At 46.7% G+C, this 13989-nt stretch overlaps 1 protein-coding gene across 2 annotated transcripts in view; it reads right to left on the bottom strand.

The window, feature by feature from the left end:
* Positions 1 to 1214: 1214 nt before the first annotated feature.
* FAT2 (FAT atypical cadherin 2) overlaps positions 1215 to 13989 on the bottom strand; it is a 70631-nt gene continuing 57856 nt past the window's right edge. Inside the window, exons 20-24 of one of the 2 annotated variants that reach the window (XM_016118750.2) lie at positions 12414 to 12559; positions 8448 to 8889; positions 6319 to 6472; positions 4270 to 4724; positions 1215 to 3213 (exon numbers count right to left, since the gene is read on the bottom strand). In XM_016118750.2, the coding sequence (XP_015974236.2) occupies positions 2681 to 3213; positions 4270 to 4724; positions 6319 to 6472; positions 8448 to 8889; positions 12414 to 12559 (1730 nt within the window). In that variant the 3' untranslated portion in view covers positions 1215 to 2680. The remainder of the gene's footprint in view (positions 3214 to 4269; positions 4725 to 6318; positions 6473 to 8447; positions 8890 to 12413; positions 12560 to 13989) is intronic. The other variant, XM_016118752.2, reaches the window with a different exon arrangement.

The following is a 13989-nucleotide window of genomic DNA, read 5'->3' as shown; positions in this document are numbered from 1 at the left end:
GAATAAAATATTTTTAAAAATCTAAATACAATGAAAGAAAAATGTTAAGTAAATGATAACAAATAGGTGATATTCTCTGAGGGCAAAAATAGTTAAAGTGGTCAGCATAACAATAGAAATTTGGGCAACATTCGACTATATTACTTATGCTTTCCTGCACAGTTCTGATAAGTTAATTCTACCTGTATACTACCTGTGTATTATTTCCTATCATAATAATCACCATTTATTGTTTATGCTGCTATTGCTTGGAACAGTATTATAAGGTAGCTATTATTTACTATCTTCATTTTACAAAAAAAAAAAAAAAAAAAAAAACGAGAGGCTAGGTCATACCTGCCTGACTTAGTGTGTGGCAGAGCAGGTCTGGAACTGAGCCCGTCTGACTCCTAAGCTACAGTCCACTGTGGTGCCTCCCACAGATACGCCTTCTCTGTTCACCTGCAGTGGCAGCTCGAGGGTAGGAACTGGGCTTTCCAGTCTCGGTGTTGCCTGCATAGACCGTGGTTGCCCAGTGGTGTTCACATCTTGCCCGGTCTCAGCAGCCACATAGTCACTCAGGGCATCATGTGGTGCTGGCTTCCCAAGACCCACTACAGTAAATTCCCTCCCCCTGACTAGTGTCTTGTGGCGTAGAACAACAGTCCCCAACCTTTTGGGCACCAGGGATGGTGCTCCTATGAGAATCTAATGCCCGATGATCTGAGGTGGAGCTGAGGCGGTGATGCTGGCGCTGGGGAGCGGCTGCAAATACAGATGAAGCTTTGCTCGCTTGCCTGCCGCTCACCTTCTGCTGTGTGGCCTAGTTCTTAACAGGCTATGGACCAGTACTGGTCTGTGGCCCATGGGTTGGGGACCCCTGGTGTAGAGGATGCTAGTTGGGATCAGCAGTCCTGAAGTCTTATCCCGGGCCTTTCACAAACCTGCTGGTTAGCAGACTTGTTCACTAACTGTAAACAGTTGTATCAGAATTGGAGGCATTTTTTTCACAGAGTGTTCTAGGCCCCCTGCCCAGGGGTTCTGATTTTGTATGCTGAGGTAGGGTTCAAAGATTTGTATTTTGGCCACTGTTCTAGATTTTGGGATTGTGGTGCTTGATGACTTCGAGGGTCCCTTCCAGCCCCCAATCCTGTGAACCTCAGCTTGAAAGGGTCTCTGGAGCCTTGTGCCTTTCCCCTGACCCAACCACAAAGAGGGTAAAGCGACACAGAAAGTAACAGTAAAAAAGATACTTTATTGTTAAAAAAAAAAAAAAACAACCGAATGACCAATGAAACCATGCACCCCGTCACTCACGCTCACGGTCGCGCACACAGCCACGAACCACACACACAAATGCACTCTCACCCACACGGCTCCCTCTCGCTGTGAGCAGCAACCTTGTGGGTGAGAGTCTGTTGCTCTTCCTTTCGACTTTTGTCTCCAGAAACAACACATGAAAAGGCAATGGACCAGAGAGAGAGGGAGGGAATGGCAAGGCTACCAGAATTCTCTGGTCCCTGCCAGTCCTGGCTACATATACTCTATACATGTGTACACATGTACGATACACAGGTGCACACATGTGCAGACATGTGCCCACACTGACCCTCCATGCATAGGGTTGAGTCACTGCAGGTAACACTTATACTGACAGGCATCTGAGATAGAGGGACAGGCAAGGACAAGGTGTCCAGTTGGGACACTCTGCTGTCCAGCTCCCTGCCTCCACCCTGCCCTGAATGGACATTCTGAGTTCCTTGTGTCTAGGGAAGAAAAATCCCTTTGGGGCGATTCATCCAGACAGCAAGGTTGAAAAGTGCCTAATAATTTTAAAAATGAAAAATCGTGTCCTTCTTGTGTTTGGCCCAAAGTGCTTGAGAAGTTTGGGATGAGGAACCAAGAGTTCCATGAGGTCTGAATTCTTTAACAAAGAGATCTGGGTCTTCACAAACCCTGCTGGCCCCGACTGGTGTAAAGTCACGTGACTTACAGAGGCAGAGCAAACTGCTTGGTTGGAATCTGGATTATAGGAGTGGGACCTCCAGAAGACTGAGGCCAGATGGTGCTTCTTAGGTGCCCTTGTCACCTTCATTCATCATCGTATCCCCAATGCCTAGCCTAGTGCCTGACACAGAGCAGGTGCTTCGATGGATGTATGAATGAAGCAGGGTGCACAGGTGCCTTTTGGAAACTGCTTACCTGCACTCACCCTTCAACCCCTAGGACACCCTGTGGCCCTTCAGGGTCAGCGACCCTGGGACCTCACCTGTATAGCAGGTGTAATGGTAGCCTGTGAGGCATGAACCTGCCTCTGCCTCCAGAATGGAGCTGTGGGCAGGTGTAGGAATGTACCCTGACAGAGCTGACCCAGTAGTTCAGGACCTGCCTCCCTGGGGACTGACAGATGGCAAATCAATGAGACAGACTCTCTCTTGCCCACACCAGGAGTCAGTGTTTCCTGGTTTTCCAGAGTAACTGCTCTGTGCATCCCCTTTCTGCTGGAGGCGCTGTGCTGTTTTTGGAGCTCTACCCTCAGTTTCCCTCTATCCTCAGGGACTAGCTGAGGGTCTGGAAGAGCACATTTCAAGGTATGGGAGCTTCCCTCCCACTTTCCCAGCCATGCTCTCTACTCACTCCTTATGAGACAGGAGGAAGGGGCCAAGTCCTTGGCCTGCCACTTGCCTTCCTCTGAGGACAGCTAGAACATGACCTCCTCACAGCTCCCATAATCACTCTCCACCATGTCAGAGCCCTCATAGTTGGGGGGCGCCTGGGGCTGGCCCTGGCCTGTGGGAAGTCCACCGCCCACCTCGCAGTCGGCATAAGAGGGCCCAGCCCGGCTTAGGCGCATCCTCACACCCTTGTAGCCCCCCTCTGCCACGCAGGGCCCTCCCCCTCCCTGCCGGAACTGCGAGTGGTAGTAGCTAATGGCTGTGTACTCATTGAGACAAGGAGCTAGCAGGTGCTCATGGGGACTGGGGGACCGCAGGGGCGTTATATCTTCCAGGTTCTGGTCGCTATAACGGGGTGGGAGGGGTGCCCGCTTGTTTTCCGACTCCAGTGGGAAGGGGAAACCCTTATATCGGCCCTCGGGTTCAGGCATTACAGCTGGGGTCTGGTGGTGGTGAGGCAAGGGCGGCAGAGGGCCTGGGGTCACTTCAGAGCGAGGGTACTCCCAGTATTCCTTCCTGGAATGAGTGGTGGGCCAGACCGTGGCTCTGCCTGGGTACACTGAAAGAGAACAGCAAGATAGGGTAAGCTTTGAATTTCTCTGAGGAAGTTTCCAGCTGACCTGATATCTAGTATATATAACTTAGCATGTAGTAGAGGGAGTCCAAGGAGTGGGTGGGTATATGGCCCGTCTATGTGTGGGGTCTCTGGCAGGCTGCTTTGATATCTAGAAATCCAGTGGGGCCAAGTTTAAGGCCTGAAGTTTAACTCAAAGCCAGCCTGTCTTGCAAACTGTGCCACTCACAGAAGGGTCCATGAACGAGGGGAGGATATGGATGGCTCCATGCAGCCCGCCCCCAGTGCTGGAGTCTTATTGGTGGGTTTTGTCTCCTTAATTGAAGGAAACAGACACACAGTTTGAATAGGTGGCATATATCACAGAGGGTAATTACGTGACATGTGTCTTGGAAGATTGGAGACCAGCTGTCCTTGGTCCCAGCTGTGTCCCTGCTACTGAATAGTTGGGTGAGTTAGAATAAGTCATCGTACTTTTGTGGGCCCCAACTACCCTATCGGCAAAAAGTTAGTGAAAATACCTGTTTTAACTATTGGCGAATAAACCAGAAAATATAAAGTGCCAAAGATGAGAGGTGGGGCAGGGGGTGGGGGGTGGATATCTCTCCTCTCAGTCATCTAGGACTGGCCCAAGGTTGCTCTACCTCCAGGCTGGGCAACCGGAAGCTTGGACTACTGATTTTCTTTCCCTTCCCAGAAGAACACAGATGTACAGAAGCCCCCCTTTCACCCCAGGAGTCTCACCCATCTCTGTTCAGGGTATATAGGTTTCTGCCATGGACATCAAGCCTATGAGTGCCCTGGAATTTGGAGGAGTGGATCATGATGCAGTAGAATGAGCCACAGCCTCTGAGTCCAGAGACCTGAGATCTATTCTAGTCTACTAGTGCACCATGACCTTGAACATATCCCTTTACATCTCATATCAAGGGATGAGACTGAATGGTGGCCAAAATCCCTTATGCCTCAGATAATGAAGTACATAATTCTACCACCCCTTTCCATCAGTCCCCAAGGCTAAGGGCCTCTGGCTGTACTGACCCATTTCCTCTCCTGACCAGGTCCTCTTAATGATGGGCTCATTGTCAGAGCGGGAAGGGACTGTAGCCGGTGGGAGTCTGGGAGACACACTGCAAACCATTGGCTGCTTAGAGCTGGGTCCAAAAGTGATGAGCTCATTTGGAACTGAGGTCTTGCTGGGCTCCAGTTGGTTCAAGTTGTTGCAGGAGCCGGTACTCAGGGGGTTGAGCTCAATGACAGGCGTAGCTTGGGTGTCAACACCAATGCTCCTGGCCAAGAGGTCTGGGTCTTCCATGGCCACAGGCTTGTGAGACTTGCAACGGCGGCAGTAGAAGAGAAACCCAACGGTGCAGGCAACGGTGAACAATAGGGCCACTATGATGATCAGAATTTCCTGCTGTCCCCAGTCCCCCCTTTTGATCTCAGGGGTGACGAGGCACTGTCCTTCTGCACAGCCCCGTGCCTCCTTTTCGCACCTGCAGAGACAGAGAAGTAAGCAGGGGGCAGAGTTCCTACATTCCCCTTTCCATGTACCCCCTACAAAGATATATGGGATGAAGGTCCCTGTACTCAAGCCTGCCCTCTCCAATTTTCACCAGAAAAAAAATTATCAAACATACCAACTTCAGAACTTTCCATCCTCTACCAGTAAGGTCTGGGATTCAGCTACACCCTCATTTATGACCATGTAGATCTGGGCTCAAAGCACGTCATTTATTTCCACCCATGAGATCTAGGCAGTGGATATACTCTGTACCAATCCTCTGTACCAATACATATACAGTGATAGAGGCAGCCAACTGTCCTCTAGAAATAATGTCAGGGATCCAGATACAAGTCAACAGTACCCAGCAACGGCGACCGGGCATCACCAGGAGGTCACAGGAACCCAGCATAGCCATGCACAGACTTTACAGAGAGCAGGTTTCTCAGAGAGCACCTAGAACCCTATCACCTCTCAAGTGACCTTCAGCTTAGTGTTCCATGGTGTAAGGCTCTTAGGATACTTCTATGGCCAGCTTTATCCACTTTTGAAAGGACTTTGGGAAAGGTTCCCTCCATCCCACTAGAGTCTAAAACATCTCCCAGTGCCTGAAATTTCACCACCAATAGTTTGTCCTTTGGGGTTTAACGTTGTTCTCCCCAGGTTCCTCTTTTAAAATGCAAACACTGTTTTAGCCAGGAAGTGTCCTCCCAACACATCTACTGAATGGAGAGCATTGCATACTGCAGAGCAGTTGGTGCAGTGGGGCCGGAAATGCCAGTTGTGGAGAGAAAGGGCTTGGGTCATAAACACACAGGGGAATCTTGGGTAAGCCTTTCCCTTCTCAGTTTCCCCACCTGTAAAATGAGTGGACTATATTGTTGACTCTCGTATGCACACACTGACAGCAAGGGGCTCCCTTGCGAGCTTGTAAAAGAAGAGAATCCCAGCCCTCATTCCTTGGAAATTCCCATTTAGTTGGTTTAGGAATCTATATATTTTTCACCAGTCTCCCTCGTGATTTTTTAAAGGCTTGCAGGTTGGAGAGCCATAAAACCAGGTAATTGTCAAAGCTCCTTGACATTTAGAGTTCAAGAGATGATTCGCTTCACCTTGCAATGCCCACCCACCACCAGACCAGCATAATATGAGCCACAGGTAGCTTGCAGTGGGGTTCAAGACCCACAGCAGTGCCTGTAACAAGCAGTCATCATCCCCAGGTTGCTTTCTGGGAAGTCAGAGTGCAGAGTAAGAGAATAAGAACTTTAGCTATTTTCTGACAACACCTGAGGAGTTGGTTAGAAGCAGATTCCTAGGCCCCAGTCAGGGGAATCTACTTGGTAGGTTCAGATAGGGCTTGGGAAATCTGTTTTACTAAGAAGCACCTCCCTCTCCCAGAGTGTTCTAATGCAAGTGGTGGGAGGGAGAAGCCTTGACACATGGAAAAGGCTGAGAAGCCAGGTTCCAGAGCACTCAGCCCCTGGCCTCCCATTGGCCTCTTTAGGAGTCAGAGTACAGAGGTCATTCCCTAAAGGTGTCAAACCCAGAATGAGGAGCCAATGTCAAGTGGACTCTCCTGTGTTTACCTGTCTCCTGTGTAAGGGTGAGGGCATTTACAGGATGTTCCTTCAGGGGAGGAGATGCAAGTTCCACCTTCCAGGCAGGGTGTCAGAGTGCAGTTCTCCCTTCTTTGTTCACAGTGCTCCCCAGAGAACTGTGGGGGGCACTTGCAGACATAGCCTGGGGAAGAGAAGGGAGGAGATAGCATGTTGGCCTAGCAGTTAGAGACCTCAGGGTATTTGCAGACACATGTGTTCACATTTATATTCTGAGTGCCAATAAATCCTAGACTTATTCAGTGCTAGTCACTGTTCCAAGAACCTTCATGGATGCGCTCATTTGATCCTCATGACCACTCTGAGGTTGGTTACTGTTATCACTCACATCAGGGGACAGATACAATTTCATAGCAGGTGAGGAGATGAGGCACAGAGAATGTATGACATTTGCTCATAGTAATATAGCTAGTAAATGGCAAAGTTGGAATTCAAACCTAGACAGATATAAAATATCAGTATATTAGTAATAATCATAAAAATTAGTTTTATTGATGAGAAGTGTTGGGGGAGGTTTCCTGGAAGAGATGATATTCCAGTTGAGACCGGAAGGATGAGTAAAAATTAGCCAGGAAAAAAGATAGAAGGGCCAAGAGGAAGCATTTCAGGCAGAGAAGAATGTGTGCAAAGGCTTGGAGGAGAGGGTGTGACAAGTCCCATGAACTAAAATGATGCCAGGGTTGGGGAGCCTACTGAAAAGAGGGGAGTGGGAGATGCAGGGCTGGGGGATGCGAGGGACCAGGGCATTGGGACTCAGTCCAAACAGCCGGCGGAAGCCACTGCAAGGTTCCAAGCAGGAAAGTGATGTGCTCGGATCTGCATTATATAAAGATCACTCTGGTGCCCCTCTGAGAAGGTGCAGGTGGAGGGTGAGAAGCAGGAGAAAGGAGGCAGCTGGTGTAGGAGAAAAGATGTAAGATGACAGGGGCTTGAGTCAGAGCGATGGCAGTGGGGACAGAGAGAAGTAGTGGACTCCTTGGATATTTTGCAGGTGGAAATGACAGTGCTATAAGCCAGACAAAAATTAGAAAATGAGATAATGACAACTGTTGACTGGGATGTAGGAACCTCATGCACTGCTAGGGGAAGTATAGACTGCTGCGGCCACGCCGGAGGGCAGTGTCATCTTATTTAGTCAAAATAATTATTGGCATCCTCAGGGCATGTGAATTCCATGTGTGTGTGTGTGTGTGTGTGTGGGCGCGCGCACGTGCACACACACGCGCACACGCATGCGGTTCTCACACAGGTGCATATATAAGAAGACATGTATGAGGGTGCTCACTGAAGCTTCGTTGTTAGAGCTGGGACTCTGAAGCCACTAGCGTTTCCGTTGCTGGGAGAGTGGAGAGGAATGATGTGCGTACGAGCACGCCTTAGAGTGTTGAGCATGGTGACAGCATGGACAGAGAAGTGTAAAAGATTATATATCACTTATAAAAATTAGAAGTCGAAGCATGTGAAAAACCGTAACACATGTTTTGCAAGAACTCATTTAAAAACTTTAAGTGTTAACCTATGGGTTTAGGGAAGAGGGATGGCAGCAGAACATAGATTAAAGAGGAATAAGACAGAGACACTTTTCACACACCAGTGATGAGGCTAAGATGTGTGGTGAATGCAAACTTCTACACCAGGGGTCCCCATTTGTGCTCTTCCCCAATCCAAAAAAAAAAAAAAAAGTAGAAAGAAAGTTCTTACTGAGGGAGAATGATAACTCCTGGCTTCCCCTAGTATAGACCTAGCAGATCCCAACCCGTATTCACCCAGCAGTAAAGAAAAGAGAGGGACGTTTGGAATCAGGAAGCAGAGTGCTTCACTGAGATCTGGACCCCGAACATACCTCTCTCGCTTAACTGCCATGTGATCTTGAGCAAGTTCCTTTACCTCTCCGGGGTTCCCTTACATAGCCTGGCAGTTTCCTGAGCTGTGAAATGGAGCTGTTAATGGCTCTCTTCCCTCCCTCCCTCCCTCATGGGGCTGTGTTGATAGAATGTGCTTTGTAAACTCTATAGTGATATATGATTGCTAGTCCAACATGTCAAAGTCCTCTGAAGAGCCTCCTGAGATAAACCTTAGTGTCACTCCCCAGCCCTTACCTTTCCCATGGGCCCGTGAGCATTTCCCACCATTGAGACATGGGTTCTGGCTGCAGTCATCGCCGTGGAAACAGCACTGGGTGAGGGCCTGCCTCTCTAGCAAGCCTGCCGCCTTCTTGCCCTGGGCTAGCAGCTCCACTGCCTCTCCGTTGATCATGACCGCATCCAGGCAGCCTTCAAAGCCCTGGGAGACATTTGGGAGAGAATGCAGGAGGACAAGGCCACCCAAAAAGAGGTCTCTTTGAGGCCTCAGACTCCGGCAGTTCTCTGGGAGCACAAGGGAGTTGTTGCCTGTGCTGTCAACCAGCAGGTGGATGGAAGTGTCTGTCTCCTTCACTAGAATGGAGTGCCACTCTTGGTCATTCACGTGGAGCCAGGAAGAAAGAGTTCCATAGAAACCACCTGGGCAACGGTATTCCAGTTGGAGCACTCCATCGACTAGCTGCAAAGAAAACCCACATGACCATCAGCAAAGCCAAGAAGCCCTTATAAAAAAAACTCTGCTAATAGGCTGCCAGTGCAAAGAATATTAGTTATATTTTCATGAGTGGGAGGTGTAGTGTTTGGTGATTTTCAAGGCTGTTTTAGACATTGTATTTGGAGAACACAAAAGCCTTCAAAGTACTTTTCTGTCTGTGCTCTTATTTGGCTCTCTCCATACTCCATGGGATGACATCTCCGTTTTACAGATGATGAAATGGGCCCAGAGATGCTTTGCTTTCTTTTGTATTCTTCTTCACAGGACTCTCCAGTGTTCTACATTCCTGAACATTGGCCTTCAAGCATACCAAAAACCTCCCTCTTCCATTCCCTTATTCAACAGTTCAACAGATGAAGGCAAAAGTAGATATGAAAAACCAGCTGTCTTCTATTAAGCCAGACGTAAGCGAGATTTACAAAAATGTAATACAATGCCTCTCTTGATTTTGGAAAACGTGATTATTTTTCATAAAAACGTGTTATTTTTGTTAACATGTAATGGTTTCTTCTTATTTTTTTAGTGAATTAACAAATAAAGGTTTTAACATTTGTCAGTTTTCTTTTCTAGTACTGAAAATATCATTAGCTAGAACCCATATAAATAAAACTTCCTTGGGCTCTTCAATCATTTTTAAGAGAGTAAAAAGTCCTAAAGTCAAGAAGTCTGAGAACCACTGAGTTAAAACATTTTAGTTCACTTCACACCAAGAAATAGGACTGCTTGCGGTCAAATATTTTTCTGGTGACTCTGGGTTGGGTAGAGCTTTCTCTGGGTGAAATCTGAAGATCCAACCCAATGTTTTTTAGAAGTTAGCCTTTTGTATACCACCTCTCTGATTTTTGCCCTGGTTCAATACTACCTATACTGTTATTTACTTTAAAAGGAAATTTACTATTATGTGGTAAGCAAAAATACAGTATAATTTGCCACTAAGAAAAGAGAATGACGAAAATAAGTACAACTCCGAACATTGTCTTTACATCACTCCTTTGACTTACCCAGGACCACAAAGTCATTGATCCCACCATCTTTTCACTGTCTCTCACCTCCTCAGCAATGTCCTCACTCCTCTCCTTATCCAGCTTGGTAGAACTTACTTGAAAAACCCACAAATCTGGTAAAACCCAACTCTCTCCCTGCTTTGTATGAACGTGATGGAGCTAAACATGGCTGGAGAGAAACACACAGCCTCACATATTGTCCTCTCTTTAATTCCATGTGAATGAGTCTCAAATGAGCCCTTCATGCTGCTCAACAATTGCACTATCTTCCTCAATCCATTCACTCTCCCAGAAAACTATGTTTACAATTTCTCTCTCTTCAGGCCCCTATTGCTTCCCTCTCCTTCCTCAGTCTCAGCAATCAGATGGGAACTTGCAGGCACACTCACAGTCATCTTGGTGAAAGGCAATCTCTCCACTCAGGTACTAGGTGCCGCACCCCTTACTTCCTCAAGGACGAGGTTCCACTGACTCTCCTTTCTCTTTCTTACATCTTGGTTCATTCTCTGCTGGATCATCCCAACAATTGTCATACAAACATTATTGCTCTAATCTTTGTTTAAGTTGGCTTGAACCCACTGTTCTTAACAAATATCACTTTTTTTCTTTGTTCCCCTTTTGCAGCAAAATTCCACTCCTGCCCACCACAACACTGACGCCACTGGCATTAGGGTATTCAGTTACCTCTGTGTTGCCAAACCCAATGATTGATATCACTTCTCATCTCATTCGACCTCTCAGCAGCATATCACCCAGTTGATACAAACACTTACTCCTTCCATGTCGAGTCATGTTCTTCATTTGCCTTTCCAGAAACAATTCTGTCTTGGCTTTCCTTCACCATCATTGATCGTTCCTTTTCAGTTGGATCCTCCTCTTTCCCTGACATCTCAGTGTTAGAGTGTCTCAAGGAGGAATGGATGGTCTACTGTCTTTTAAATCTACACTCCTTAGTGTTCTTCATCTCTAGCCTTTCTTACAAACGCTAGATTTGTTTATCCAGCTCCACTTGGAGAACTAATGGGTATTTCAAACTTACATGTCCAAAACTGAACTTCTAATCTTCCTTCCAAACCTGCTCTATCCATATCCTTCTCCAGGTCTGTTGGTGGCAACTCCATCCTTTCTAGTTGCTCAGGCTGAAATCTTACTTCTTGCTTTCTCTCCCAGCCCTCATTCAAGTCATCAGGAAATTTTGTTGGCTTTACTATCAAAATCTATCCAGAATCTGACCTCTTCTTCCAAGTTCCACTGTCATTATCCTTATCTAAAACCACTGATATCTCTCACTTGAATTATTGCTTTTTGGCTGGGGCTCTCTACTTCTATCTTTGTTCCTCTAAGGTCCGTTCTTAACACAGTAGCTATGAGGACCCTTTTGCATATGTTCAATCTTTACTCGAAACCTTTGAATGTCATCTATATTACTCAGAATAAAAGCCAAAGCCCTTAAATGGCCTATGAGACCTTTATTAGATGGATATATGCCTTAGTCCCATTATGACTCTGACCTCAACTCTTACTACTACTGTCTCCCTTGCTCACTTCACTCATGCCATATAGATCTCTGGGCTGTTCCTTAAACATCCTGAGTGATCTTCTACCAATTAGTATCCCTCTACCTGGAATGCTATTCCCTTAGATGTCTACATAGCTAACTCTCTCATCCTTTCAAATTATTGTCCAGTCATCACCTCAGTAAAACCTTGCCTGATTACCTTATGTAAAATTCCAACTCTCCACACTCCTGATTCCCCTTAACCATTTTTTATGGACAAACTATAACTTATCATGGACAAACTATAACTTTCTGATTTATTATGTTGATTGTCAGTCTACTCCTGTAGCATGAAAGCTCATAGAAGGATTTTTGTCTTATTCACTTATGAGACTCAAGCATCCAGAACAGTGCCTGTCCCATAGTAAAAATTTGTTGAATGAATTAAATTCTAACTAGCTGCTGAAGTCTGTTTCTTTTGTTAAGGTGGGAGATTGGCATGTGTGCTAGAGGTGTTAAAATCAGGAAGGTAAACTGAGACTTCCTAGAAGGCATAATCAAGACTGGAAGACCAGTAGAAAGAAAATTCATTTTTCTTCTATGCAATTCCATGTAGCTTTAACGCAGAGTTTATCACCTTGAGCTCTTCTATGGTAGCCTGCCTCTCCCTCTTTGGAAGCAAAAGTAATAAAAGCACCAGGGCTAGGTGGCTTTACTCATTTCTTTCTATCTTTAGAGATTCTCTCTTATCCCACAGAATACCCTAACCTCTGTTGTTTTACTTGGACATATGTCTTTAGGTAGAATGTCTTTGGCCATCATGAATGGACAGTCTTGTGTCCTGACCTGGTAGTCACACCGAGCATCCCTGAAAACCATGCAAAGATCTCTTTGTACAGATTGGCCTTCCTGGCCATGCTTACGCTGCCCCCACCTCCCTAGCTTGGTGCACTCAGATGAAATCTCTCAGGCGGGCAGAGCCTTACCTTCAGGGAGATACACACTGTCCCATTGCTGAACAGGAGAATGGCCTGTGACTGGAGTGTTTTCAGATGGAAATGGATGTGCCATTTCTGAGCCTCTGGGAGACTATACCGCCCGAAGCTCTGACCACTGAACCTTGTGGCAGTACCTGTGAAAACAACCAGAGGTGTCACCTCCATGTGAAGCCTTCAAATTGACTTTGGCTCATTGCCAGCCCTTGGGTGGCAAGCAGAGTCATTGCTCATTTTATAGATGAAGAAATGAGGCGGGGGGTTACTCGTCCAGGATCATACAGCTAGACAGGCCATCATCTTGCACACCTTCCTTTGGCCCCAGGGACCCTTGTCTTGGGTCCCAGCCAGGGTCAGGAAATATGAGCTCAAACCATTAAAATAGCAGGATTCAAGCCAGAGATGTAACCAATCAAATGCGTCAAAATCAAAATTTCTATCCTACATATTATTTCTGACATCACTTGGGGAGGAAGGAGGTAGAATTGGAGAGGATTTTAAATATATGTATGATTTCAGGAACCTACAAGTGTTTTTTGCCTCAAGATAGCTCCTTCATTGTTGGGAGTGTAATCACTTGGGTAAGCACTTCCCAAGTGAAAAGCTGCTGAGAGGCCAAGAGACAAAACAAAACAAAACAAAACCAAACTTTTTTCGAAGTGATTCTGGTGATTGGTGAGCCAGCAAGTCCATCTAGTGTTTCTCCAAGTGCAGCCCTCGGACCACCTGCTTCAGAACTGCCTGAGGTGCTGGTTAAAAATGCCAACTCCAGGTCTCACCCAAGGCAGGTGACAGACACTCAGGAGCAGATCTTCTTAAGAACACATTCTCCTGGTGATGCTGCACAATCTCAAATTTTAGAAACTGCTACCCAATGCCAGGTGGTCGCGAGAGAATCTTCAGCTATCACAGCTGCGCCTGCGGCCAACTCCAGGGCAAGAGACACAAGAAGGGAAACACCCACCCCGACAAGAGTAGCTCACCCAGCCTAAACCCTGGGTCTCCCCTGCTGCCCCTGGCTCCCCAAAAAGTCCACAGATCTGAGATTCTCCCTAACGCGAACCTGGTAGACCCTTAAAGGGTAGGCCATGCCAGGCAGGGACGATGGTGAGCTGGGGGTGAGGCCATTCTCTTTTTGCCCATGCTCATGAGCTGGTGTAGTGCATTAGTCTTAATGCCAGCGGTGCTGGGGTGAATCCTATCAGAAAACTTAGCTCCTGAAGAGCTTGGTAAAGTCTTTAGAGTGGGGTGCACAGGTATTTGAATAATCAGCCCTTCATTGGAGTCTGTACAGTTTTAGACACAATACATTATAACCCCATACCTCAGTTTCGACTGTAGATGGGGCTATGACCCTGCTTCTTAGAGTTGTGGTGACAATGAGTTTAGGTAATATATACACACAGCCTGGTACATAGCAGAGTCCTCATAGCAGCAACTGCTGCCATGAAATGACAGCCAGCAGTGATGGGGTGTTTAGGGCGGCCATGGGTTAAGTGCTTTCATATCCATTAAGTGATTTACTCCCCAAACCAACTCAAGGAAGCAGATAATAATATTTTCATAA

The sequence above is a fragment of the Rousettus aegyptiacus genome, unplaced genomic scaffold (genome assembly GCF_014176215.1).
Source record: "Rousettus aegyptiacus isolate mRouAeg1 unplaced genomic scaffold, mRouAeg1.p scaffold_m13_p_7, whole genome shotgun sequence".
NCBI lineage: Eukaryota > Metazoa > Chordata > Mammalia > Chiroptera > Pteropodidae > Rousettus > Rousettus aegyptiacus.
This window is presented reverse-complemented; position numbering and strand designations above follow the sequence as displayed.